Raw genomic sequence first — 27,985 nt, 5'->3', positions numbered from 1 at the left:
GTATTGAATAGAGTCTAAAGTTTGTTTTGCTTGTTTGCCAGGCACTTTGAATTGCTGTCTTTTTACAGCATGGAAACCAGGTTGTTAACAGCTTGCTTTGGGACTTCCAGTAACTTCATTTTGGGGGATCTTATGACAGATTTGCTAGTGGCTCCTTTTTGTGAGTTGATGTTCTGAAGTTCCTGTCACAATGAGTTCAGGCCTATGGAGCCAAGAGGTTACTTCACCTTCCTGGGAAGAACGGATTTTTTATCTGCTTCTTCAAGAATGCAGTGTAACAAACAGATACAGAAACTCCTAAAAGTACCCAAAGGAAGTATAGGACAGTACATCCAAGACCGTTCTGTGGGGCATTCAAGAGTTCCTTCTGCAAAAGGCAAGAAAAATCAGATTGGATTACAAATCTTAGAGCAACCACACGCAGTTCTATTTGTTGATGAAAAGGGTGTTGTAGAAATCAATGAGAAATGTACAGAGTTACTGTTGGCAATTACCAACTGTGAGGAGAGGCTCAGCCTATTTAGAAACAGAATTCGACTAAGTAAAGGCCTCCAGGTAGACGTGGGCAGCCCTGTGAAGGTACAGCTGCGATCTGGGGAAGAGAAATTTCCAGGGGTTGTATACTTCAGAGGACCTTTATTAGCAAAGAGGACAGTTTCGGGGATTTTCTTGGAGTAGAATTGCTGGTAAGTTTGATAGGACATTTGAGAGAGAGAGAGAGAGAGAGAGAGAGAGAGAGAGAGAGAGAGAGAGAGAGAGCGCATGAGAAAACAAGCGTACGCGTGAGCCAGAGACCACAAGCACATATTTTCCCCTTCATAAGATTTATGTTTTCTGTTTGTTTTTAGTACAATTCTCAGGATGGACCTCAGGGCCGTCTGCCACTGAGCTGTAGTTCAGCCCCAAGATTTATTTAATGATAAATTGAGACGATATAAAAACAATTCTTGAAAAATTTAAAAAAATTATCTCTTACAGTAGAAATTTACAAGTCATTATTCTGGACTTTATATCTTAGAAGTTTTTAAGTTACCTATATTAAAAGTTAACACTACCAATTGTAATTATAAACACTTAAAAAATTGTGAACTATCTTGTGAAAGTACCTACAGGATTCCCAGTTCTTAGTGTATGCTACTAAGTATAACAGTTTAGAGGTAAGATTTTGAAGTGTGTTTCAGCAATTTCAGTTTGCTCATGCTTATCCCTGGAATGTACAAAGTGCCTTGGAACTTATTTGTCTTGGCAACATATCTAAGAATTCTATATTCTGAACTGACTGTTGGTTCACATTTGGACACTCTCACGAGTAGAGAGAGGTCGTGGTTTTCTTGTTTCTTGATTTGACTTTTTAAGCAGTGAAATAATTAGGCTTCTACTGTCAATTATGGTATGTACTAGCAGGGTTGCCAGGGTACTTAACTAACCTACATCAAGTTCTCCTAATCTATTTGTTCCTCATCTGTGAAGTGCTTAGAGCACACAGGACTTATAGTAGTTGCACGGTGGATGGCTGTAGATGGTTATAGTTTGTTCTCACTAAATGGATGGAGCTGATGTTGCTGTTTGGTTAAAGCTGAATGAATGTCTGTTCATAACAAAAGTCATGGTAAAACTATGTTGTAAATTTAATCCTCACTCTTTCTCAAAAGAATTATGATCTGTAATTATGAGTTAGTTTCATATCAGATACACCTTCTTTATTCTTTAAACACCTTAAACCCAACAGCTGCTGCTAGTCATATTTCATATTATGGATGTAATTTAGAGTTTTCCCAAAGTTATTTCCTGAAATCCCTTTAATGGATAATCTTTTTATATCTCTTTTTAAAACAATTTCGAAAACTAGAAAGAAGGTCGTGGCCAAGGTTTCACTGATGGGGCATATCAAGGGAAACAGCTTTTTCAGTGTGATGAAGACTGTGGCATGTTTGTGGCATCGGACAAGCTGGAGCCCATAAAAGATGATGACAATGAATTGGAAAGTGATTTTGCAGCTCCGGGGGATACAGTGCAGGCTGAACCTTCCCCTGTTGAAATAAACTCAAGAGTTTCTTTGAAGGTCGGAGAAAGTGTGGAATCTGGAACGGTAATATTCTGTGATGTTTTGCCAGGAATAGAGAATCTAGGATATTTTGTTGGTGTGGACATGGTAAGGATTTTTTGAGTTTTATTATTATGAATATATATATTAATTTTATTATCAATTTAGGTATAAATTGAACACTTTGTATTCTTAAAATGGACTAATTTACAGTATCTTAAAGAAGATATTCCAGTTTATCTTTGGTACAGGAACATTACAGTAGAAATGTGAGCAGAAACAATACGTTTACTACATTTTTTCGTGTCTTAATAAACTGGGATAATACTCTCAGTCTTTAAATTCTCCTCATTTTAACTGACCAGTAGACAAAAACAAAAACCAAACCAAAACAATAAAACAAACTGACATTTCTCTGACTAACCAAGTCCAAATACATTGTATGATACTGTATTTTCCTTTAATTTAAAAATACTTTTGATACTTCTTTGTATATTTGCTAAAGTTTAACTAATAATGAGTGTAGAAAGTTATTAATAGAAAATACCCAGGAAAAGAACCATACTGCTTTTTGAGTTGACAGAGTATTCCCACAAGATTTTCACTGTCTAAAAACTGTTTTCTTATTGTGGCAAACTGTGTATAAGAAAGGTTCCAGCGTAACCATGGTTACACTAACAGTTCAGATCACTCGGTTTGTTCTCATCATGGCCTCTCCACTGTCTGTCTACAGAAGTTTTTCATCATCCTGTGCTGTGCTCTGTTTCTATTAAATAAATTCTGCCCAGTTTGCCCATGCCTGGTAACTACAGACGGGGCGTTTGCCTGCTGTAGGACCTCAGAAGTGAGGTCATATGGTGTCACGCCTTGTGTTTGTGTCACTCATTTTATTACTGAATAACCACACTTGCTAACAATGGATGCATTCCAGTGCACATAGTGAATTAACGTGGCCTTAAGAGAATAAGAAGAAAAAAGTTGAGAACATTTTTATCATAGACTGAAAGTATAGGCAAAAGTTCATTATGGATAAAGGAGATTCCTTCATAATTGTTCTTACCAGGGTGTATTAGGAGAGGATATGAGCAGCAGACTCACACAGTGAATATTTTTAATAATCATTTTATTTATTCATAAATGCTCTACAGAGATGGTTGGGTATGAATGTTCCAGTGTGTTTCTGTTACCTTGTACTTAGAAATTGTGTAAGATGGCTCATTTGTTAGGTACAAAATAAGAATTTGCCAGACTCTTGCTTTGTGAAATTAGATCCAGAGTAAGACCCGTAGGTTTCTCAGAATCATTAATAATTAAGAACAAGAATTCTTCAAATGTGAGTTTAGTGTTTCAGAGGAGTTGTAGACTGGGTAGAGAGAATGTTGGAGAAAGAAGGCCATTATTCTTTGGACTTAGTCTCCCCTTGCTATAGGTTTCTTGGCCTAGGCTTTAGATGTTTCATGAACTGTTTGGGTCCTCTCCCTACTTAATGGTGACCTAGGGGCTCATCTTATTTAGCCCAGGCAGGCTGTCTTGAGACTTGTGTGCCAGCTCCATACAAGTTCTGTCCATCTGTTTGATTTATGCGAGCATCAGTTCCAAACACTCCCATTAGGCTTCTTGATAAGAAAGTTCATCAAGCCCAACTTTACTCACGCCTGTCTGTTTGCAGGGACACGCTAACATTCCACACTGGTTCTCAGAGCAGTTGTTTCACGGCCAGCTGCTTGTGCCTCACTAATAACTCCTGTGGCTGGTGACACAGTAGAGAATAACTTAGAAAATCCCCATTTTTTGAGGAAAATCTTGTATACCCACAGATAACAAGAGAATTCTGAAGTAACTGCTGTTCTGTTTATAGAAAGACAAATAGCAATACAGTGAGCACAGTGCCCAGGGGGTGCAAATGTGTGATTAACTTTAAGGGTAGGTTTCTGGGTAAGAAAATGGATTCCTAGTAAATTTTCTTTTGCAGACAATGTCTCTTTAAACCTCAGCTGGTGTTATTACTGCAGACTGAAGTATGAAAAACACTTTTGATTCATTATTTTGTGTGTTTGCTGTGAGTTGATTGTAACTACTTTTATTGTAAAACATTGTTACTTTATCAGATATTTCTAATACAGCCTTTCTTTTGGGCAAAATAGTTAACATTTCTCTATGAAAGATATTTTAGGTAATACTTTTGTAAGAAATGTTGGTGTTCATATTTATATTTTATTGACAAAGGTATAAAGGTTTACTTTTTTGGCATTTCAAGGATAACCCTATTGGCAACTGGGATGGAAGGTTTGATGGAGTACAACTTTGTAGTTTTGCGAATGTTGAAAGTACTGTTCTTCTGCACATCAATGATATCATTCCAGGTATGTCTCCTTTATGTATTCAGAAATTAGTTTTTCATGTATTTTGTTAAAAGAATGCAAATTTATACTAAAGATGGATCTTTTGAAGTTGGCTTTATAGTGTAGAATTGTCATTAATAAACTATTCTTTCTTTTCTCCCGAACCAAGGCAATAAAGGTTATTTCTAAAAAGTATGTAAGTATAGTGAAGTTTATACATTATCTCTTACATTGTCTTTTCTAAGACATTCTAATAAAGAAAGAAATCCTGTCTTGTAATTGTAAGGTTCGAAAATACAAAAAAGGTTGTCTCTTGGAGTAAGAGATGAAGCTAGAAGCTTTTAAAAAAATTGGTTATCTCATCTAAAGTCCACAGAGGATTCAGGATTCTTATTAAATGATAGCTGAAGTTCCCTTTTTGTTGTTTTTAATTATTTTTTCATGTATTTTACATCCTGATCTGAGTTTTCCCTCCCTTCTCTCCTCTTATTCTCCTTGCCCTGGTTACCTCCCTCTCTCTTCAGAGAGGGACAGGCCTCCCATGTGTGTTAAAGTATGGCATATCAAGTTGAGGTAGGACTAAGCTCCTCCCTTTCTATTAAGACTGGGTAAGGTAACCCAATATGATAAATAGGTTCCCAAAACTTAGCTTTAGAGTTAAGGATGCCACTGTTAGGAGTCCCACAAATAGATCAAGCAACACAACTGCCACACATATGGAGAGCGCTTAGGTCAACCCATGCCGGCTTCTTCGCTATTGGTCCAGAGTCTGTGAGCTCCTATGAGCCCAGGTTAGCTGTTTCTGTGAATTCCTCCCTTTCTTCAACAGGATACCTGGAGTTTGGCCCAGTGCTTGGGTATGGTTCTCTGCATCTGTTTCCATCAGTTACTGAATGAAGACGCTCTAATGACTATTAAGGTGGTCATCAATCTGATTATAAGAGATGTCCAGTTCAGGCACCCTCTCTACTATTGCTAGGAATCTTAGCTGGGACCATCCTTGTGAATTCCTGGAATTTCCCTGACGTGAGGTTTCTTCCTGACCCCGAAATGCACCCTCATCGAGACAGCTCTTTCATTATTCTTCCCCTCCAAGTTCTTTTTGTTTTAAGATGGTATTATGGTAGATCATGCTTCATAACTGTAGTCAGAAACTATTACATAATTTTATTATATCCATTATTCTTGGTATTTTACTACATATATTATTTATTACAAAATAATAATTAGGGCCAGCAAGATGGCTCAGTGGGTAAAGGCACTTGCACACACACACACATTGCTGAGTATGTAACACAGAGTGTTTTACATTGGTATAATTGGTACAGTGGTAAAGCACTTTACCATTGAGCTACAGCACAGCCCCTGAACTTAAAAAACAAATGAAAATAGAAAACACCACCCAAAAATGAAAAACAAAAAAGCCCCTCCCACACAAAACTTTAGAACCTTTTGTTTTGCCTCAAATAAGCATCTTCTTTGACTGCTATGAGGTGATTGACAATGGTAGTAACACCAGCCGCTGCTGTTATAATTCCCAGTGATAGGCTAGTGCATTGAAGCCAATAGAGGCATTCAGAGATAGAGATGTCTACAAGCCATAACCAGGGATGTGCCAGGCCTGGAATTAGATGGTTTATGCTATCTCTATGTCCTGAACAGATTTATAAGATAGGTCTTAATTTTTTTTGCTGATTTGTTGATTAAAAATACAAAACAGGTTAAAATATCCACATTACGTAAAAAAAAAATATAAACAATACAAAACAGGGAGGTTGGAGAGATTACTCCGTAGTCATGACACTGACTGCTCTTCCAGAGGTCTTGAGTCCAATTCTCATAGTAACTTACAGCCAACTGTAGTGGGATCTGATGCCCTCTTCTGGCATAAAGTCATACATGCAGATAGAATACTCATATATATATAATATATAAATAAATAAATGTTTAAAAATATATAAAGCAGAATAAACAGCAAAAGCAACAAAAGCAAAACAAAATAAAAGACCTGGGGCTCAAATCAGACTTAGATCATCTGTGATGAAAGTGAGTGGCAGAACCAAAGTCCAAAACTCATCTGATTATCAGCCTGTGCTCCCTTTAGTCCCCAACAAATCCCATACCCTACGAGTGCTCTTGCATTGTGAACATCTGCATAAAACCTGTATTTCTTAGTGTCACATACTGGGGGATATTATTTCCATGGAGATGGAGATGTATTTCGTTTCTGGTTCTATAAAAGATAATTTTACTGTAACAAGAATTATAAGTGAGCAGCACACTGTATTTTTTCTTCTAGTGTTTTCCCATTATTGGTAATGTTGACAACAAAATGCTTTTGAATTTATTTCTATAATTTATTTTAGGCTCTGAATTTCTTATTTCAAAGAAATGGAAACTGAAGGCTCCTAACCTGTATTCTGCCCTTCCTGTCTGCCTGTTGGTATCAAGTCATAAATTAATTGTTCTACAGTTTGAACATGCTTCCCATGCAGCTTTTAGTTTTGTAGCAAGAGTCATGAGGTTCATATGACAGCTTTACTTCAGTTCTGCTCTGAAAAAGTCTGACATACTTTACCTTGATTTGTTTTAAGATATATTTGTTATTGAGAATTTTTATGAATGCATATAATGTATTTTGATTATAATACCCCCCAACTCCTCCTGGGTTTCCCACTCCTAATTCCTTTTCTTACTTTTTGGAAACAAATGGTTTATATTCAGGGAAAACATATGTGTCCTCATTTTATTTAGTTGTGTTTACTTTTTCAGCCATGTTTTATAGACAGCACAGTTTGGGATGTTTGTGAATTAAAATGCTTTTTTAAATGTTACAACGAGTGCTTATTGTTTAAAATACAGCAGTGTAAAAGCACCATTCATTCAGATAGTAGAAAGCCCTCACATAGACTTCTTTCGATGTGGATATTTAGGAGGCAAAGCACATAAGCATTCTTGGGGTTGAGACTGTAGTTCCATGGTTAGAAGACTTGAGGAAAGCTGTAAGTTCCAGTCTCAGCACTGAACAAAAGTGATGATTATGGCTAGCAAGATGGCTCAGTGGGTAAGGGCACCTGCCCGCAAGACTGATTCCTGGAACTCACATGGTAGAAGGAGAGAATGACTCCTGCAGATTGTCATCTGATCTATACATGCATGCTATGGCACATGGGTGCACACACATACACACACACAGAGTGATAAATTAACTAAAAATTTTTTAAATAAAGTAATTCCTATGTAGAACTTTCATTTAATAAGTTGAGATAGATAGTAAATGAACAGAATCTATGTAGATAGTAAACAAACAGAATCTGTGGTCAGTAAGATGGTGATGAGGCTAGAGAATGGTCAAACAAGGGGTAAAGAAGATGGGGTGCTGCCCTGTCACATTCGTGTGCTCCCATGGACCTCTGCAGGAGACATTTGAGCAGCACACACAAGAAATTATTTGGGAGCTGAATTAAGAGGGCCTGTTCTAAAAGTTGGAGAGTTATGCTGATTTTATAATGCCAACTTGCTGAATGGCTGGGAGGAAGCCCTTGTAATTCTTTTTTTTTTATTTATGAATTTTTTCACAGGAGCCAATTCAGGGTAATACTGCTTCTTTATAGTCATATCTTACTGATTTCATAAGATCCCACAAATTCCACTTTAATTATCAAACAAGTATGTTTGAGCATTTTTTTTAAGGAATTTTTTTTCAGGGAACTGTCCAGTGGTGCTTCTGAAACCTTAAAACCTGTGACATTTTTGTGTGAATGTAATTATCAGTTTTTAGCTATCTTAATTGCATTGTTTTGGGTTTTACATTTTATAGTTGAATGAAGTATGTTGTGGGATTGGGAAAATCATTGTTAGTATAACCATTCAAGAAGGAAGAAGAGGGGCTGGAAAGATGGTTCAGAGGTTCAGAGCACTGCCTACTCTTCCAAAGGTCCTGAGTTCAATTCCCAACAACCATATGGTGGCTCACAACCATCTGAAATGAGATCTGATGCCCTTTTCTGGCCTGCAGGCAGACACATAGACAGAATATTGTATACATAATAAATATGTATTTTACATATTGGCCAAGCCAATTTCTTTATTAACTCATGGTATTCACAGTATGCAGAGGGGAATCCCACATCATGTGCATCGTAGAATGCACTTCACAAACCTTGGTGAAAGATCTTTGTGTATGTCTAGGCTCTATAACACTTCTGGATGTTCTTTTGTTGACTGCAATGGGGTTTCATCCTGTGGGTCGTGACCTCTTTGGGGTTTGAATGACCCTTTTATTGGGGCAGTTTAAGATCATTGGAAAACAAAGATATTTATATTATAATTCATAACAGTGACAAAATTGAAGTTATGAAGTAACAATGAAAATCATTTTCTGGTTGGGGTTTTCTACAGCATGAGGTATTGTGTTAAAGGGTGGCAGAATTAGGAAGGTGGAAAACCACTGTTATATGGTATGGATGATAGAGTTTAAATTTGTGAGCCAGTAATTTCATCAATTTAAAGTAGAGGTGACATTGAAAAATAGACTACATGGAATGATATTTTTTTTTGAGTCCAGGTTTCTTTAGATAGTCTGTAGTTTCCTGAACTTGCTCAATAGAACAGGATGGCCTCAGACTCAGATATGCCTGCCTCTACTAAGTGCTGGGATTAAAGGCTTGTGTCACCACTGACCACCAGAATGGTTTCTTAGAGCTTTAATATCAATGACTAATTTTTATATTAATTTTATAACTCCTACTCTCTTCTGTGTTGACTAATTACCAAACTTTGAAGGCCAAAGACAATACAATACTATGTATATGTATATTAGTTGTGTGAGCAGTTGTTATACCATACACATGTTAATTTATTTATAAAATTTCTTTTTGCAACACATTGGCTTTTTTAAAAAGGAACTTTTCTTGTTCCATAGGATCTACCTCAGACCCTGGAAGTAGAAGCAGATCTGAATTATTTTATACCTTAAATGAATCATCTGTTGACTCACAACAACAATCCAAATCCAAAAATCAATGGTACATTGATGAAGGTAATCTATAATTTTAGTCCTCTTTATAATGATGCCCTCTGTTTAATATGTAAGGGGAAATGACTTTTTCATCAATATTTGTTAGTTGTGGAAACAGTGAATAGATCATTGCTAATATGACAATATTGCTGAACTAAAAATTAGACATAGTTTGAACTACACTGTTATTAGGGTTGAGGATACATTTGAAATATGTTAGTAGTCTGGGTTTTGTTTTGCTTTGTGTTTTTTACCTGAGACAGGGTTTCTCTGTATAATAGTCCTGGCTGTCCTAGAACTTGTTCTGTTGACCAGACTGGCCTCGAACTCACAGAGACTCACCTGCCTCTGGTTCCTGAGTGTTGAGATTAAAAGTGTACACCACTACGCCTAGCAGTCTGTTCTTATCTCTTAATACATCTGCTTAGGATCAACTGTTTCTAGAAATGAAGTGACTCATTTAAAGACTTGCCTATCTTTCTTTCTTTAAAGCATCCTACCTTTCCTTGTTTCTTAGATATCATTCTTCTTTCATGTATTTATTTCCTTCATCTGTTCAGCAAATAGTTATTGAGACATTCTCAGGCTACAATGACAAAGAATAAAATAGATATAGCTCCTTGCCTGTTTGAAGTTGTAGTCAGAGTGTTTTAAATGTATTTATTTTTTATTTTAAAGATTTATTTATTATGTATACAGTATTCTGTCTGTGTGTAAGCCTGCAGGCCAGAAGATGGCACCAGACCCCATTACAGGTGGTTGTTAGCCACCATGTGGTTGCTGGGAATTGAACTCAGGACCTTTGGAAGAGCAGGCAATGCTCTTAAACTCTGAGCCATCTCTCCAGCCCCCAGAGTGTTAAGATAGAAGTTTTACAGTGCTTTCAAGCAGACTTGCAAAGGGATCATGTGATCAGTTAGACTAGAACTTTGTATTGTTTTTAGAGATGCCGTTATATTTAATGTTCTTGAACAGCCTTTTCTAATTAAGGACAATTTTTCATAGTTGCAGAAGACCCTGAAAACTCACTTACAGAGCTGTCTTCAGACTTTGGACGTTCATCACCTCCACCACAACCTCATTCCATGAGCTCCTCATCCAGCAAGAACACATTTCACTCTCTACCGTCCATAAACTCCTTATGCAGCGAGAACGCATTTCACTCTCTACAGTTCAGCCTGACCAAGACGCCCAATACTAACGACAGCATTCCTCATTCCACTGTCATTCCACTGTCATTGTCAGTGCAGTCTGTGATGGGCGAGCTGTCCAGTACACCTGTCCAGGAGAGCCCGCCCTTGCCCATCTCTTCTGGTAATGCATACGGCCTAGAGGTTGGCTCACTGGCTGAAGTGAAAAAGAATCCCCCGTTCTATGGGGTTATCCGTTGGATTGGCCAGCCACCTGGGCTCAGTGATGTGCTAGCTGGACTGGAACTGGTAATTTATTTTGGCTTGAAATCTACAACTTTTCTTCATGAGGTTTCAAAACTAGGTTTTCCTCTATTAGATAATTTCTTGGGAAGTTATTTTTTCTCAAAAAAAAAAGCCAGTAGTAGAGGAAATATTATAGTATTGCTTACCTTCACCCTTTGTCATTCCTCAGGTTCTCGCCCACTTATTCCTCATGTTTGTTTGTGATCAAGGAATAGATTGATTTTTAGGCTAGAACATGTAGTCTCCACATACAAACAATGCAGCAAAGAAAGCAGTCCAGTGACCAGCTTTCCTTCTTATTCCTTCGCCTCGTCCCGTTGCAGTCAGTTCAGGGATGTTACTGACTTTAAAATTAATCATCATGTTTGGAGTTTTTGGGAGAGGGGAAGGTTTTTTTGGGGGGGGGGTCTTAAAAAAGCATATTGTGTGACATTTCACAACCAGGAGGGAGAGCTTGAATAAATTTAGCTATTACCTAAATATAGTTTTTAATATTTTTGTTCCCTTGTCTTCTTGCTGGTGAGGAACTAGTTAATTTATCTACTCCTGCCCCTTGATTTTAATACTTTTGAAATGGCTCAGGGAAACTCAGTAAACCAGGGAAGTTCTAAGCATGTATTTTGAAAGGAAATGCATCAAATACTTCCCAGAGGGCTAAAGAATTATTTTCTTAAACCACCAGCTGAGGGCCAAAGCACCAGTTAGTCAGTCCCTTTTCCTTGGTGCTATTCTGTTCAGAAAAGATTTGAAAAAGAAATTCAGAAAAGGTGAAAACTCCATAGCTCTTCCCGGTGTAACACATACCAAAACCTTTCTTTTTCAGGAACACAAACGTGCAGGCTGTACAGATGGCACGTTCAAGGGCACGCGCTACTTCACCTGCGCCCAGAAGAAGGCCCTGTTTGTGAAGCTGAAGAGCTGCAGACCTGACTCTAGGTTTGCGTCCTTGCAGCCTGTCTCTAATCAAATTGAAAGATGTAATTCTTTAGGTAATTGGATACTTTTAGTGTATTTACCCATCTGGAATGACTGTTTCTGGCTACTGTTCAGTACCTGAGGGTGACAGTGTTTAAATGATTCATTTACTTGCCAGTGTTCATCAAGTTTCGAAGTTGGTAAAGATTCTTACTTGGTGCATAAGAGAGTTGTCCTAAGAGGAGATATGCTGAAAGAAGAGTTAGGAAAAGTGTTTAGGATCTAAAGAGTGAAAGGCAGTGTTTTTTTCTTCTCTTTCATTGATTATAGACATTAAATTTTTGGCAGTATGGGTGGTAGAAATGAAAATGTGGTCCCTTTAGCAATAACTTCCCCCTCTGCGTCTATTTAAGTACCTCATTCAGGATGTCCTCATGAAGAAATCTGATGCAGTCTGGGGATGCAGTTGACTTGACAGATGGAGGACAATTCTTCTCATTGTCATAAGCTTGCTGATGCTGGCCTTTCCCTTAACAATAGTGAGAGTCAAGCAGGAGGGAAATAGGGAAACCATCTTTATGAAAAACATTTTTCTTAATGTTGAAAAGGATTCTGGAAACTTGTTTTCTTTTTATCCTTGAAAATGAAACATTGTGGAGTAGAAACAAAATATTCTTTGACAGGTGCTTATTTGACTTAATTTTCTAAACTCTATATGACAGGAATGATGTTGAAAGTGAATAATTGCATTTTTATAAGTCCAGATAAATATCAGTTAACTGAAGTAAAAAAATGCAGAGGATGCCAAAATATACTTTAAATGATATACATGTACATGCATATGAACATATACTGTCGTGATTTTAAAAAATTATTTTTATTTTTTATTTTTTCAGCATTTGTAGGCTACTTAAGTAAAGTAGTGGAAGAAAATACTCCACCAAAGATGGAAAAAAAAGGTTTCAAAATAATGACTGGAAAGAAGAAAGGCATCCAGGGCCATTACAATTCTTGTTACTTAGACTCAACTTTATTCTGGTAAGTTCCTATTTTCTGCAGTAAGTGTATGTAGTGCTGTGTGGGGTAGAAGGGAGACAGGTATGTGTGTGTGTGTGTGAAAGAAGGTGCCAGATGCCTTTAAGTAGAGAAACTGACAGAGTTAGGAAAGATCATGAGATTTGGTCCTTAGTGACTAAAGAATTTCATATCCTATTCCTAGATCCAAAGCACTAATCTAAAAATACTGCAATGAATAATGAGTGAACAGATACTCTGAGGACATCTGCCTCCAATGTAGATGATTGCACATGTGCCAAGTAACCTGCAGCAAGCTATTGGCATTGCGTGCTGCGTGTGTTCTGGAATATCGAGATGATCATAAAAATTCTTAATATTAAAGATTACTTTCCATGGGATCACTGTTGCCCTGCTTTGTGTAGTTTTCCCCAAAGTGGATCAAATTGAACAGCAAGGATCATTAGGCTATAAAGATTAAATCTGTAGCAGTAAGGGTTGTGCATTGCCAGTTAAATTAAGTGGATCTGCCACTCTGTAGGCTGTGCCACAAGAGTTAGGAAGTTAGTATGGATGTTAGAATTTTAAAAGTAGAGAGCAGAATAAAGGTGGGTCTTTTCGTTGGTGGAATACTTTTGATTAAACAAACAAGCAAGCATTACTATAATATTCCTTAGATTTACTGATAAAAATTAATTTTAACTAAATTTATTTTCTTTGATACCAGCAAATTTTGATTGCTAATCACTCACAAGTTATTTTAAGGAAATGCCTATCTTATGATAATGAGATGAATGTGTCCTGACTAGTCTGATCTGGTCTTGACCAGTCTGACTTTCTCCCTATGTTGTCTGTGTGTGTGTGACCGATTTCCAGGCCTCTATTGGTTTATGTAAATAAGCTTCTTTCCTAACGTCCTCTGGCGTGTTTTCAACCTTCATGTGTATGGTGCAGTCTTGGTGTTTCTGGTCCGGATCTGCAGGGTCTCTGGGTGCTGAGCACAGGGCCTGTGCTGTCTGTTCATGAGTTCTTATACCAGTGGTTCCCTACACTTTATCCCTTTGCCCCTTCCTACTCCTTTAAGAATCTTTCTCAAATATTATTGTTTTTATAACATGAGGAAAATATTCTTTTCTCTGGCAGCTTATTTGCTTTTAGTTCTGTCCTGGATACTGTGTTACTTCGACCCAAAGAAAAGAATGACGTAGAGTATTATAGTGAGACCCAAGAGCTACTAAGGATAGAAATAGTCAATCCTCTGAGAATGTAAGTAGAAGACATGTGTTTTGTCTTTAGTTGGTGTTCTGTTTACTGTTTTCTACTATGTCCTATTTTATAAACTAAGTGTTTTAATATAATAAGCAAATGCCATTGAAAAATCGCTTCACCCAGGCTTCATAAAAAGTTCAGAATTGTATTAGTACATGGTAGTTATTTTTAAGGTCTTTAATAGTATCTGGGAACAACTCTGATTCTCAGACTTTCACTTTTCAAACTTCTGTAAGAAGCCTACAGTTGTTTCTTAAAAATAAATGCCTTGTCTATTGTTTTTTTAGCATGTTAGAATTGTATGAAAAGTATTTGGTTATTAAGATGTGTCATATAACTCACTGTGCCAGTGTCAGTTAATTCACTTTTGTCAACAGATATGGATATGTGTGTGCCACAAAAACTATGAAACTGAGAAAAATACTTGACAAAGTTGACGCTGGATCAGGATTTACATCGGGAGAAAAAGGTGACCTTTTTAATTTATAATACATACATTGAAAATAACTTGAAAGATAATTATTTCCTGAAATATACCTATTTTAGTTTAGAGGATTAAATTTAAGTTAGAATTATTTGAGAGGACTAGAAGTGTACTCAGTGGTAGAGTATGTAAGAGGCCTTAAGTTTGATTCCCAGCACTGCAAAAATATGAAAAAGTTTCTTTTCTATGTGGCATGCATATTTCTCCTGATTTTGTGATTCTTCTAAAGTGATGTGATGTGAAAGAAGTCTTTAAGAGGCCAGCCAACTGGCTCTCCAGAAGATGACCAAGTAAAGAGCTGCCCTTGTCCCCAGCAGTGCTGTTTGGAGCTGCTTCTCTTCCTGTGACAGGGAGTGTCCCCAGCGCTCAGTTTCTCACTGTGCTCCCTGTTGAAAGGGGCTCTGGAGCAGCTGGCCAGCACTTCTGTCTACTCACAACTGAAGAATTTGCTCAGATTCAACTCCTGAATTTAAGTTTATTAACAGTATACTATAACCAGCTGTGGCATTTGTACACATGGCTAGTACTTAAATAGAAGAAAAAATAGGGCATATATCAGGTATTAGTCTACTGAACCCCCAAAAGACATAAAAATGTTTTCACTGTGTGTGAATGAGTACATTCTGTTAATATATGACAACATGACAACAAATGAAAAGTTAATGTTTACTATAAGTTTTCCCTTGCCAGGAGAACCCGAACTAACTAAACTTTTAATTAAAATAATATTACATGAATGAAATTAATTTCATTGTAGAAATATGTCTCTCCTAAAGAATAGAATGGGTTTTAAATTTTCTCTGTGATTCACTTAGGTTTTTTTGTTTGTTTGTTTGTTTTCTCCTAGATGCTGAAGAATTTCTAAATGCCCTGTTTCATGATATTTTAAGGGTTGAACCATTGTTAAAAATAAGGTAGGTCTCAAGCTGTCTAGAAGCATTTCAGAAGTAGACCTTCTTTTTCACGACATTGCAGTGTGAGCCTTAGTTTTTTTAGTGGCTGAACTCTCTGTCTCTTAGGCCCCAAGTTTTTTGAGACAGGCTTTCTTTGTGTAACAGTCTTGGCTGTTGTCTGTCCTGAAATTTACTTTGTAGACCAGACTGACCTCAAACTCACAGAGATCTGCCTGCCTCTGTCCCCTGAGTGCTGAAATTAAATGTATGCTTCACCACACCCGACTTAAACACACGATTTTAAAGCTATTACTTTCTACTCTTTGTCCTGATAGGTTCTTGGTCATCTTTAATGCAGAATACATTCATTCTAACTTCAGATGTTTCCATAATTTTTAATGTTCCAACACTGTTCAAAAATAGTCTTTTTAACCCTGAGTTACTGAAAAACCAATAAACAAGTTTGATACTTCCAGCTTACAGTGGCACAGGGTTGGCTTCTCATCCTCAAAGGAAGGAGTTGGGGGCAGAGCAAGAAAGAAAGGTCAGACCAAAGCAAGAGTAACAAGACGTCACAAGCTTCACAGGCTCATCATGGAGCTGCAGGATTTTGGAATGAGTATAGGACCTCAGGACCCACCTATTATGGTCTGTACCATAAAGACAGGTCCAAACCACACCAATCCATGAGTGTTTTTATATTAATGTTTGTAAATGTCAATATCCACTTTTTAAATGTTACCAAATTTGTATTCTTGTGCCCTTGGATTGTCCCTAGTGGAAAATACAACCCAACTAGCATGGCTTGGTAGAGTTTCACACCTTGGTTTTGATTCTGTAGGTTTCCAGACTTCTAAAACACTAGCCGTGGGGTTTTTAAATTATTTTTATCATTTTCTAAAATTTTCATAAACTCCATATTGTATATTGAGTATGTTTCCCCTGTACCTCCATCGCTTCTGTCCCTTTCCATGTCTCCCTCCTCATAGTTCCTTTGTTCCTTAGGCAGCATCACATCTACTTTCATGTCATATACAAATTAATGCTTTTTATCTATCTGTAGAAAATCTAGGAACCATAAATGAGAGAACACATACATTGTTTCTCTTTATAGGACTGTTTTAATTTGTTTAGTATGTTTATTTCCAGTTGTATTCATTTTTTTGTGACTGACATACTTTGTTCTTTACGGTTAAAAGAACTTCCCTGTGCATATGATTTTAGAAGTGATTTTTGTTGTTTTGTTTTTTGTTTTAGGGTTGGTTTGATTTTTTGAGACAGGTTTCTCTATATAGCCCCAACTGTCCTGAAACTTGCTTTGTGGATCAGGCTGGCCTCGAACTTACAGAGATCCACCTGCCTCTGTCTCCTGATTGCTAGGATTAAAGGTGTGCACCAACCACCATGCCTGGCCATGGAAGTGAGTTTTGAGTGGCTGTTGTTTCTCATGGTTTTCTGCTACAGTGTTAGGACACTATGCATCTCTTCGTCCATTCACTAGCTGCCATGCCTCTCCTGGCCATCCTTGATTTTTCTGGGTGTGATTTTTTACCTCCATTATTTATGTTTTCTCTTCTATGCTATTTTTCACTATGAATATTCCTATGATTTCTTGTAGTCATCAACAACCAATTGAAATGTTATTCTAGAATAACTGCTAGTTTCTTGGATTATAATCTGTTTTTGTTAGCTCTGAGTCCTCAAGAGTGCTCTAGCTAGTTTCCAGATTTTATGTTTTGTAAATTCAGGACATAATTTGCTTGGGGCAGCTGAAGATCACAATAGGCTGCTCCCTGAATTACAGAAGTTTTGTGATAAAAACTGCTGATAGTTTTTTTTTTTCCCTAGAACTCTTTAAATCTAGACATACATTTAAATAATCTGATTCTAAACCCAGACAGCTGGCTAAAAAAGATAAGCGGTAAGCTCAAAGATGAAAAACAGTTTTCTCAGTAGAGTTAGTTTTAATGGTTACTAGTAAGCTGGTAAGGGAAGGGAGATGCTGGACCCTCATGTTTCACCGTGACCATTTTCCTGGTGTTTGTCAAGTTGGTGGGTGACCATCTAAAGAGCTGCTGGTAGCTGAAAGCCTAGAGGATAGTTATTAGGGTTCTTGGGAGTCACACCTTGCCCTGCTTTGACTTGCTAGGAAAGTATCCCTCCCTCCTTTCCTCCCTCCCTTCTTTCCTCCCTCCCTTCCAGGGCTTTTATTTTAGGAAGTAAAGACATTTGATTTAGAAGGTCTAAGAGTCTGTTACTGAGACATTGTAGGATTTGTTCTAGTCAGTAAAAGCAGTGCTCACAACTGTCTATAACTTCAGTTCCTGGGGACCTGACATCCGTGGCAAAACACCAATGTACATAAGATAAATTTTTGTTTTTTTTAAAAAAAGCAGCTGCTACTTTCTAGATTTGGAGGGAGAAAGACTGATTATTGTTCATATAGCATTTCTTGACTGGAATATTATTCTACATTTTTCTTGTGATGGCAAGAGAACTTTTGAATAATTTATAAATAAGGCAGAAGAAATAATTTATGAGGTCTTCTGCATAAGCGCATTTAATTATCTCATCCAAATCATCGTCTTACACCTCTTGTGTGGACGATCCAAAGCTGGACATGAGCATTTGATGTTGTGGCCTCAGGTCCGTCAGACGGCGTTTGATAGCTGGCTTATGTGCATTTCCTTCTGTGTGCTTCCAGATCAGCAGGTCAGAAAGTTCAAGACTGCAACTTCTATCAATTTTTTTTGGAAAAAAATGAAAAAATTGGAGTTCCAACAATTCAGCAGTTACTGGAATGGTCTTTCATCAACAGCAACCTGAAATTTGCAGAGGTTAGTGATTGTTACTGGACTTATATTGCTACTTTATTTTGTTTCTTATCAGTGCTAGAGATTAAACGCAGGCCTTTTGTACACACTACCCCAAGTGCTGCCTCACTGAACCATACCTAGCTATCACTGTGCTTTAACCAAGAATAGTTTGAAGAAACAGTTAAGAAGACACATTTTATTTTAAAAATGGTATTCTAATTTTGTTCTTTTTAAAGACAGCCGCTTAGCTTAGGTTGGAATGTTTTGGATTTGCAAAGGGAACAAAAGCTAATTTTTAAGTTTCAAGTAGCTGAATGACAAAGATATATGTGCACACATGTTTATGTTTTCAGTTGTCATTTTACCCATGCATAGTATCTAAACATGTCAAAGGTAATGTTATTTTTTTCTCCCTCTGTTAAGAGATAAAAATTCCAATAAATTCTTGTGTATGGGTTTGCTGATGAATGCAATAGAAACGTCTCTTTGACTGTCAGAATGAGTGATCTCTGCAGTGCATGCTGTGGTCTGTTTTGTCATGTTCGTCTCCCGGGAAGTCCGGAAAGCCTGTAGCTTATTGCTGCTCTGCGTCCACACTGCACATTCACAAGTGGGCTCTGCTTCACGGGCCAACAGCACTGCTGACACCACTACTGGGTTTCACAGCTATGACTATTTCAGTTCCATAGGGAAACTTTTTTCTTTTACACGTTTCCTCCGTTAGTACAGGGGTTAGGGCTCAAGGCTTTGGATATGCTAAGTAAGCACTATAATGAGCAAAGTGCCAGGCTCCTTAGGACTTTGGTTTCTAAAACTATGTGTCTTTATTTATTTTTTTTTAAGGCACCATCATGCTTGATGATTCAGATGCCTCGGTTTGGAAAAGACTTCAAAATGTTTAAAAAAAATTTTCCATCTCTAGAATTAAATATAACGGATTTGCTTGAAAACAGTAAGTATATAGTCCTTTCTTTCTTTCTTTTTTATTTATTTTTTGTTTTGTTTTAGAAATAGTTGGCCTGGACTTTTCATTAGTTATGGGTATAGTACTTCTGACAGGTAATTCAGTATTTGAAGAGCTTAGACATACCAACTCTATAATTTGACTGCTAGAATTTATTCTAAAAAAAAAGAGGTAAAAATAAATAATTTAAATGGATATTTACTTACTATCTGACAAGAAATTAGAGACAAGTCTAAACCATAGACCGATGTGAAAAGGGTGTGTGGTAGTTATAGTGGAAGGGAAAGCATCGAGAGGCTAGAGGAGAGAAGCTTGAGATACACATGTACCTGGGTGCACATACTTATATAAATATTCATACATAAAATTGTTAGAGAAAGTTCACAATGGCAGTGATTGTTACTTACTGACTTAAGATCATATGTGCTATTAGTCTTTAATACTTACTTTATATCTTTGAACATTTCATGAGCAGAAGAACAATTCTGGGCAGAGCTAGTGGCGCCCTCAGGCCCCTCTGCCCTGCCTGCCTGCTCAGACACAGCCAGCTGGGCCCGCCCGCCCAGGGCGCCATGTGCCCCGCAGGCAGCACTCTCTCTGGCGCGACGCGGCGCTAGGCGGCCCCAGGCGGCCCCGGGAGAGGCAGCCGAGGCCAGGGCGCGCATGGCCTCCCGCAGTGGGCGGCGGCCTCGGGCAGGCTCCCCAACGGTCCCGCCGCCTCCCCGCGCCCGGCCCGCGCGCGGCCCGCCCTGACGCGGCCACGGCCAGTGGCAGCGGCGGGCCCGGCGTGCCGAGCACCAGCGAGCGCGACTGGCAGTACTGCGAGCTGTGCGGCAAGATGGAGAACCTGCTGCGCTGTGGCCGCTGCCGCAACTCCTTCTACTGCTGTAAGGAACACCAGCGCCAGGGCTGGAAGAAGCACAAGCTCGTGTGCCAGGGCGGCGAGGCCCCCAGCGCGCATCCCGCGCCGGCGCAGCCCCGCCTCGCGCTCCCGCCCGGTGGGGCCCCCGGAGCCGCGCGCGCACTGGGCCCCGAGGCCTCGGCACAGGCCCGGAGTGGCCCCGGGCCCGCAGAGCCCAACTCCGAGGATCCTCCGGCTAGCAGGTCTCCGGGCCCGGAGCGTGCCAGTCTGTGCCCAGCAGGCGGCGGCCCCGGGGAGGCGCTGAGTCCCAGCGGTGGGCTGCGGCCCAACGGGCAGACCAAACCCCTGCCCGCGCTGAAGCTGGCGCTGGAGTACATCGTGCTGTGTAGGAACAAGCAAGGCATCTGTGTGGTGGACAACTTCCTGGGCAGGGAGACCTGGCAGAAGATCCGCGACGAGGTGCGCGCCCTACAGGACACCGGCAAGTTCACGGACGGACAGGCAGCTGGTCAGCCAGAAGAGTGACTCTTCCAAGGACATCCGGAGAGACCAGATAACCTGGATCGAGGACAAGGAGCCCGCCTGCGAGACCATAGGCCTGCTCATGAACAGCACGGACGACCTGATCCGCCACTGCAGCGGGAAGCTGGGCAACTACAGGATAAATGGCCAAAGGAAAGCCATGGTTGCTTGCTACCCAGGCAAAGGAACAGGCTACATCTGTCACGTTATCAACCCAAATGGAGATGGAAGATGTGTGACATGTATATATTATCTAAATAAAGACTGGGACGCCAAGGCAAGTGGAGGTATACTTCGAATTTTCCCAGAAGGTAAAGCCCAGTTTGCTGACATTGAACCCAAATTTGATAGACTGCTGTTTTTCTGATCTGACCGACATAACCCTCACGAAGTACAACCAGCATATGCTACAAGGTACGCAATAACTGTTTGGTATTTTGATGCAGATGAGCGAGCAAGAGCTAAAGTAAATATCTAACAGGTGAAAAGGGGGTGAGGGTCGAACTCAATAAGCCTAATTCAGTCAGCAAAGATGTCTAGCACGGCCTTAGGTCCGGCAGTACCCACTCACCTCCTGCCACTCGGTTGCCTTCTGTGGACTCGTGGATGGGATGAACAGAGACTCCTGGCTGGCATTCCAGCTGCGAGCCAGGCAACTCGGCCAGGTGTCGTCCAACAGAGGGCTGCATCTGCTGTGACTGTGCTGTGGGGTCAGCTCCAGATCTGTGACTGAACTTGGCTGCTTACTGAAGAGGAGATGCTGTCTGAGGAGAGGGCTTTCCCATCTGGACACACAACAAGAGCCCTATGTAGGATTTTCTTCATTCTTCTATTTTGCCAGATCTGTCATCTAACGGAGTTCATTTCATCTCTCTTTTTTATATCAACTTTGAATTCGGGGAATTTTTGTATTAGGTACAATTTATCAAAACTGAATTAAGAAAAAAATTTACAGTATTATTCATGAAAATAATATCTAATTTTGTAAGCCTCCTCATGCTATTAAAGTTGGCCCTAAAGACCTCCCACGATGACTGTCGCCAGTGAATGGTGGTTCCTTTCCTTTTGACTGACAGGAAAGAAAGGGCGTGGAGTCCCAGCTGCCGTCCACGAGGTTTTTCTTGACCTGTCTCACAGTCATTTGAACTTGTAAAGGTCTCTGCTGTCATGCTCTGACCTGGGTGATAGTGAAACCTAACAGTAGATGGTCAGCACTGAATACCAAGTACCTTAGAGAGCGATGGGAGGAGAAAACCTCAGAGAAATGGTTTGTTCTGTAAGTTCACGTTCCAGTGCTAAGCGACCGGCACTGAGTACACTTGAGCCTCCTCCACTCGGGTTCCCAAGACAAAGGGCTGTCTTGGGACAGCCTTCAGGGCCGACCTGCCACCAGTCGTGCCCACGGCCACAGCTTTCCCGTGGCTCCTCCTTAGTGTGACTGTGCTTCCAGATCCTCCCAGGTCACAGCCTTGTTCTGCTGCAGCAGAGCTCCCAGTGGCCCCAGGCACGTGGACGTGTGTGGTTGTGACCTCAAGCGTGGTCATCCATCCTTGGACAATTAAGAGTCATTTTCACAACCACTAATGAAAGACGTGTGTGTAGCCTAAAAATCAAAAGAAGTGTGAATCCAGACACTTTATTTTATGGGATTTTCTCTTTTTAGAGAAAAGAGGGACAGTGTCACAGCCACAAAGGCCTCTTGTCACCTCTGCAGTCCCCTTAGAAAGCCAGACGTTGCACAGATATGGTGTAACTCCTTGTCCCTTGGGTATTCTATCTCTGACCTTGATCGTTGCCAAAATGTGTGTATGCAGAAGTATTTCTGTGCGTTTCACCTGGCACCAGTCTGAGCTGTGTAGTTTGTATCCAATTAGAAACCTTTTCTGTGGAAAGCTCAGTAATTCTTATTAAGAGATTGTTATTGTTCATGGAAAACATGAAAAAAAAATCACATAAAGCCGAGTGTAGATTGGGGGTTACTCAGCACTGTGCTTGCAAGAGGGGCTCATGGCAGGAGTCAGTTCTGTCCCACTTCCTTTCCTTCAGCCCCATACCTGCTGACAACCTCTCCAGCAAGTGCCTCTGTCAGCTGGCCAGCACGAGGTTTTCCCCCTGGCCCACCATGTTTCAGAGTTGGGAGGAACTGTTTGGCATTTGGTCACAGAAGATCTTGTTTGATTGGAGCAGCAGCCTTTGAAAGTGGGAGTCCCTGCCTGGTATACTTTGTATCCGACCTTTACAAGCATACCAGGTTCCAGACTCTGCTGATGGGAGGTGGGGGGTGTACGTGCCAGACAAAGCTTAAATTCTGTATCTCTTGGAAAGTTTCTGTGCTTCCCTGGAGGTCACTGTGAGAAGATCAGGAAATCAGGACAGCCGTGCACTTAATACCCATTCAACTCTCAGTTTCATGTTAGTGGCACGAAGAAGGGCTCTATTTAAAACTGTTTGTGGCCTCTGTGTGTTAATCCTGTTTAAAGAGAAAGCTTTAAGATGCCGTTTATCCAACACATTAAGCAGCTGGGGAACAGACCTTTACCCATGACAGGCAGAGCACTTCAGGATTTGCATAAAGAGACTCATGTGGTTCGGACACGGTGTTTCCTATGAAAGCCCCTCACATTGCTTGTAAAACTAATCTAACTGAAAAGTTGTATAAATGGTCTTGAAAAAACTTTAAAAAAAAGAAGAACAATTCTAGAATAGGTTAACAAAATAGTTATATATATATATATATATATACATATATATATATATATATATTCTTTAAAAATACTATAGATACAAAAAAAAATCCAAATGAAATTTAAAGAGGGTCAGAGAGGACTAGGCCTTTCTTCTCCCCAGCCCCCAATCATCCTTGTTTTCAAAGTATAGCTTTTATTTTTAACGATAGACTGTCTTTTTAAAAGGCTTCTCCCTTCCCTCTTTGCATAGCTCCGAGGGAGTGCCGCATCTGCAGAGGACTTGCCATGTTCGAGTGCAGAGAGTGCTATGATGACCCACAGCAGGATGATGACATCACAGCAGGGAAGATCAAGCAGTTCTGTCAGACCTGCTGCACTCAGGTAATCCACACGCCCTACACCAGTCAGATACTGATGGTCCAGAAAGCAGGGTTTGAGAGCCTTTCAGAGTCAAAGGGCATTTTAAACATTCACAGGAAATGTTATTGCTCATGTCTCTTCTGCCAGCGTGTGTGTGTGTGTGTGTGCGCATGTATGTGTGTAGAACTTGACTGTGGAGGTCAGTGAAAGTGATTAGAGTCTGCATTTAGCTCACTTGTGGTATTTTCTTCATGGTCCATTTTAGGTCCACCTCCATCCCAAGAGGGTGAATCATAAATATCACCCAGTATTACTTCCCAAAGACTTGCCTGACTGGGACTAGAGACACGGCTGCATCCCCTCTCAGAAGATGGAGTTGTTTGCTGTTCTCTGTATAGAAACGAGCCACTATGTTGCCTTTGTGAAGTATGGGAAGGATGATTCTGCGTGGCTCTTTTTTGACAGCATGGCTGATCGAGATGGTATTTAAAACTTTACTTTTGGAGTGAGATGCTTCCTAGTGAGAGCACGTGTTCATAGTAATAGGGTATTTTGTGAGCAAATTCTTTAAAGGATACCACAGTGTGACAGACTTTAATCTTCAAAGGGTATTACTAATTCTATACTCAAACTAAGGAGCAATAATGTTGTGGCATCCTGGTCCTTACATGGATTTGTTAAAGAATCCTAGCCATAATCCCAGACTTGGGAAGTAGAGGATTGTGAATCAGAGGTCAGTTTGTATTGCTTAGTGAGAACCTGTTTCAATTTGTTCCACTGCAAAAGAAAAAAAAATTCCTAAAATTTATTTAGAGCTGATTTTACCATCTACTTCCTTGAATTTTTATATACACTAGAGTAGCCATTTATTGAGGACATAAATGCCAAAGTCTGTGGGAATACTTTGGTCATGGAAATCATGCCTGTTTTCCTATTGTCTAAGCTAACGTTAAAGGTGGTGAAGGTTGCATGGTTTGTATTTAACTCAGTCTTCCTGATCTCATGCATTTTATTTCAGGAAGAAACCTTTACTCATTGAGATGATTTTAGGAAGCTTAGTCATGACTTAGTACACACTTGAGTGACAGGGGTCTTGGTAGTAAGGTACTTGTCCCAGTACCTATACATACCCCATTTACTCCACAGCTCTTCTTCCAAGCCCTAGCTCCCCAGGTCTTCAGGTGTGACTCCGAGTGACAGCCTCTTGACCAGAGGCACAAGCTGTAGACCAACAGGTCTCCATTTCTCCGTATGCTCTCAGATACCTGAGGGTACAGCCCACCCCTGTGTGCGTGCTTCACTCAGTTAGCATTAGCAGCATGACATTTGGGAAAGCACCTGGGAGATCAAACCCGACCATAGAGAGCATTCTGATAATCAGTATCAAAATCAGCCATGCTAGAGGTATGCAAGTATGTACTTAAATCGTAGGGAAACTGTAGCACTCAAAATTGGCTTTTTGTGGAAAAGAGTCAGGCTGCTAATGTCTAGGAACAACAGAAAAGTCTGAGGGGCCTAGAGTAGCAGCCTGCAAATCAGGACTGCAGCTTTTCCTAAGTGCGTGTCCTTTTACCAGGTTGGTTTTTTTTTTTTTCACTTTTCTCTGCTGAACCCTCTCAGAAGCCAAAAAAAAAGGAGACTGTAATTCTAGAAACTGAAAGTCAAACAAAGTTTTTGTTTGTTTGTTTGTTTTGTTTTGTTGTGTTTTTTATTCTGGGAGTCAGTCTTCACTACATTATAGGATAATAAAATTGTTCTGGTGGGACAGGCTGCCAAGAGGACTTAGAAGTTTGCTGCCCTAATGAGAGCTCTCTTTCTCCCTAGGGGGTGAGAATGGCTTTAACATTCCACAAGTGACACCCTGCCCTGAAGTGGGAGAGTACTTGAAGATGTCTCTGGAGGAATTGCACTCCTTGGATTCCAGAAAGATTCGAGGCTGTGCACGCAGACTTCTTTGTGATGCATACATGTGCATGTACCAGAGTCCAACCACGAGCTTGGACAAATAATAGGTCATCTGAAATGGGCAGAGGCCAAGCACAAAGCTTACCACCATGTTTGTTCCATCTGGCAGTTTAGTCCAACACCCATTGCCGGCAATGGGTGTCTTTTGTGTTGATGGCCCTTCAGCAAAGGATTCTTGTGTTTTTAAACAAATTACTTTTGTGTTCTTGAAGTATTCAATAAGCAATTTGCACTCTAGGAAGTATATTTGTGTTGGTTTTTTTAGGAAGTTTAAATGAAGTTTAGTTTAAATGAAGTTATGTTTAGTTTTCCTTAAGTTTATTGAGTTTATTGCATTGATAACATATTTTTGGAAACATACAATTTTAATTGTGACGTCTAAAATGTCTTTTAGTCCATTGAGGATGTAAAAAAATATTTCTTCTTATGGACCAAGTATATTAAATCATTTTTCTTTTGTAGCCTTGAGGAAGAAATAATATGGTTTTATTAAGATTCTACCTTTACTCCAGCTATTGAAGGTGTGCTGAGTTTGTTAATTTTTCCTATATAGTGCTGATTTCCTGCATGTCTGTATTTTGCCGAGTTTCTATGTCCTGCAGCAGTGGTCAGAACATGCTCAAATTCCTTTCATGGTGTTATTTTCTATTTGTTCTGGTTTTGAGATAAATGAATAACTTTGTTATAAAATGTCCATTTTTAATGTCAACTTGGAATATTGAAATGTACAGAACAATTGCAATATCTCAGTCCTAACAACTGTCACCAGGCAGGTTTCCTATAGGAGCTCTTAAGTATTTATGGAGCAAGGCACGGTGACTTATGAAATGACTAGAGTGGTAATAGATAATGTATTCTTATACAGATCACAGTACAGAGAAAATAAAGTTGGCTTAGAGATATTCCTATCATATTCCTGAAGAGATCTATTAGGTTTGAAAGCTTCAAAAACACCTTCTCTTTGTGTTACTGTGGATCAAACAATGCTATTGTCTGTAGCAGTCATCCTATGTAAGTGTGAATAAGTGGATATGGACTCTGTGTTTATCTGTGTTTACATATGAACGTCTAGATTAAGTACATTTGGTCTGTGGACCTCAGTGCTCTATTCCTAGAGAGATTAGCAGTCTTTGGAATGTGCATAAATCTTGGAGGGTATTTGATGGTACTTACTTGGATATTTCCTTCCACCCTATTTCTATAGAAATAAAGGCTCTGGGAGCCAAACAAATAGACAAAATTCTCATGTTGAAGTGGAAAAAAATTACTGAATTGATTTTTCGCTACTACTTAATAATGTAAACATTTAACTTCTGGGAAGATTTTGCCTGCACCCCCATACTACCAGATGACAGGTCTTCATGTTCTAAGTAGGCTATTCTTCTCAGAGCAGGTAGGTCATGAGACCTCTGTTTAAAAACAAGACTGCCCTTCTTGGGCTTGGTGATTCCAGCACCACCCCCAATTCTTCATCGGGGAGATAGTTGTTTAGTGTCCTAATGCAGCTGGGATAGGTGGAGAAGAGGATGTAATGGTAGAAAGTGGTGAGCAGAAAGGGGCCCGAGGAGGCCGTGAACCACCTGTCCCAGCAGAGGACAGGACTTGTATGAAGGTAAACTTCTGTGGCTTTGGGCCTTGGCCCTCTAATCAATGATGTCAAAGTGACTTCCTGGCAAGGAATTAGGCTCCTGTGTGAGCTTCTGTCGGTTGTCTCACTAGGTGGTGGACTGGCTGGAGTTGTTGAGGGTCTTTGCTTTGTCTTATTCTAAATCCTAAAGGGTTTCTCTTGAGTCCAAATGCAGTGACAAACTGAGCAGCAGAGATGGCCAGGAGTAGTGAATAGTGGGAACATTGGGGGTAAACCCTTGCTGGTGGGGGGGGCCTGGCGGTGCCATCATATTTTAGTTGTCACTTTCTTCCTAACAGATTTAAGGAAGAAGGGCTATTGATGTAGGGATTATCCTTCCAGGCACCTTTGGCCTCTGTACACTTCTTTTGTGCTTTTAAATATTGTTGATGTTCACTAGTTATTTATTCTAAGGGGATTATACTGGAGACACAACTGTCTTTGGTTTTATATTATGAAATAGCCTTGTACTGTGGAATGTTATCTCTGGAGAGTCGCCCTCATACTCCAGGTATTCATTAAAAATCCCACGGTTACTCCCTGGGGGTGTGTGGTTATTATTATCAGGCTGACCCAAAGGAACACATTTTGTATTCCATTTGCTTTACTGGTATCTTGTTAAAAAAATTTGCCTGAAGAATATTCTTTTGTTTATGAAAACATGAATAACATTGTATAAAACAGTCCCTTTCTGTCAGAATGCTCCAATGTAGCCTTAATTTTGTTAGAGATGAATGAAGTGCTGCTGTGGAAAGAATTGTACTA

The 27,985-nt window shown here is 39.7% G+C and overlaps 1 protein-coding gene and 1 pseudogene across 1 annotated transcript; both read left to right on the top strand.

Annotated features, from left to right (window-relative positions):
• The first annotated feature begins 20 nt into the window (after nt 1-20).
• On the top strand, nt 21-27,964 carry LOC125397671 (ubiquitin carboxyl-terminal hydrolase CYLD-like). Its single transcript, XM_087900609.1, is given in 17 exon segments — nt 21-275; nt 278-667; nt 670-686; nt 1,850-2,152; nt 4,302-4,407; nt 9,311-9,427; nt 10,412-10,845; nt 11,666-11,831; nt 12,654-12,795; nt 13,915-14,037; nt 14,418-14,509; nt 15,372-15,438; nt 18,122-18,254; nt 19,077-19,185; nt 23,519-23,649; nt 23,894-24,110; nt 25,453-27,964. Coding segments are annotated over 17 exon segments (2,817 nt in total). The 5' UTR covers nt 21-190; the 3' UTR covers nt 25,638-27,964.
• LOC148118469 (egl nine homolog 1 pseudogene) lies at nt 19,584-21,607 on the top strand (annotated as a pseudogene).
• Nucleotides 27,965-27,985: the final 21 nt, after the last annotated feature.

The sequence above is a fragment of the Myodes glareolus genome, chromosome 22 (assembly GCF_982192425.1).
Source record: "Myodes glareolus chromosome 22, mMyoGla1.1, whole genome shotgun sequence".
In the NCBI taxonomy this organism is placed as follows: domain Eukaryota; kingdom Metazoa; phylum Chordata; class Mammalia; order Rodentia; family Cricetidae; genus Myodes; species Myodes glareolus.
The sequence above is the reverse complement of the archived record's forward strand: the minus strand, read 5'-3'. Positions and strand labels throughout refer to the sequence as shown.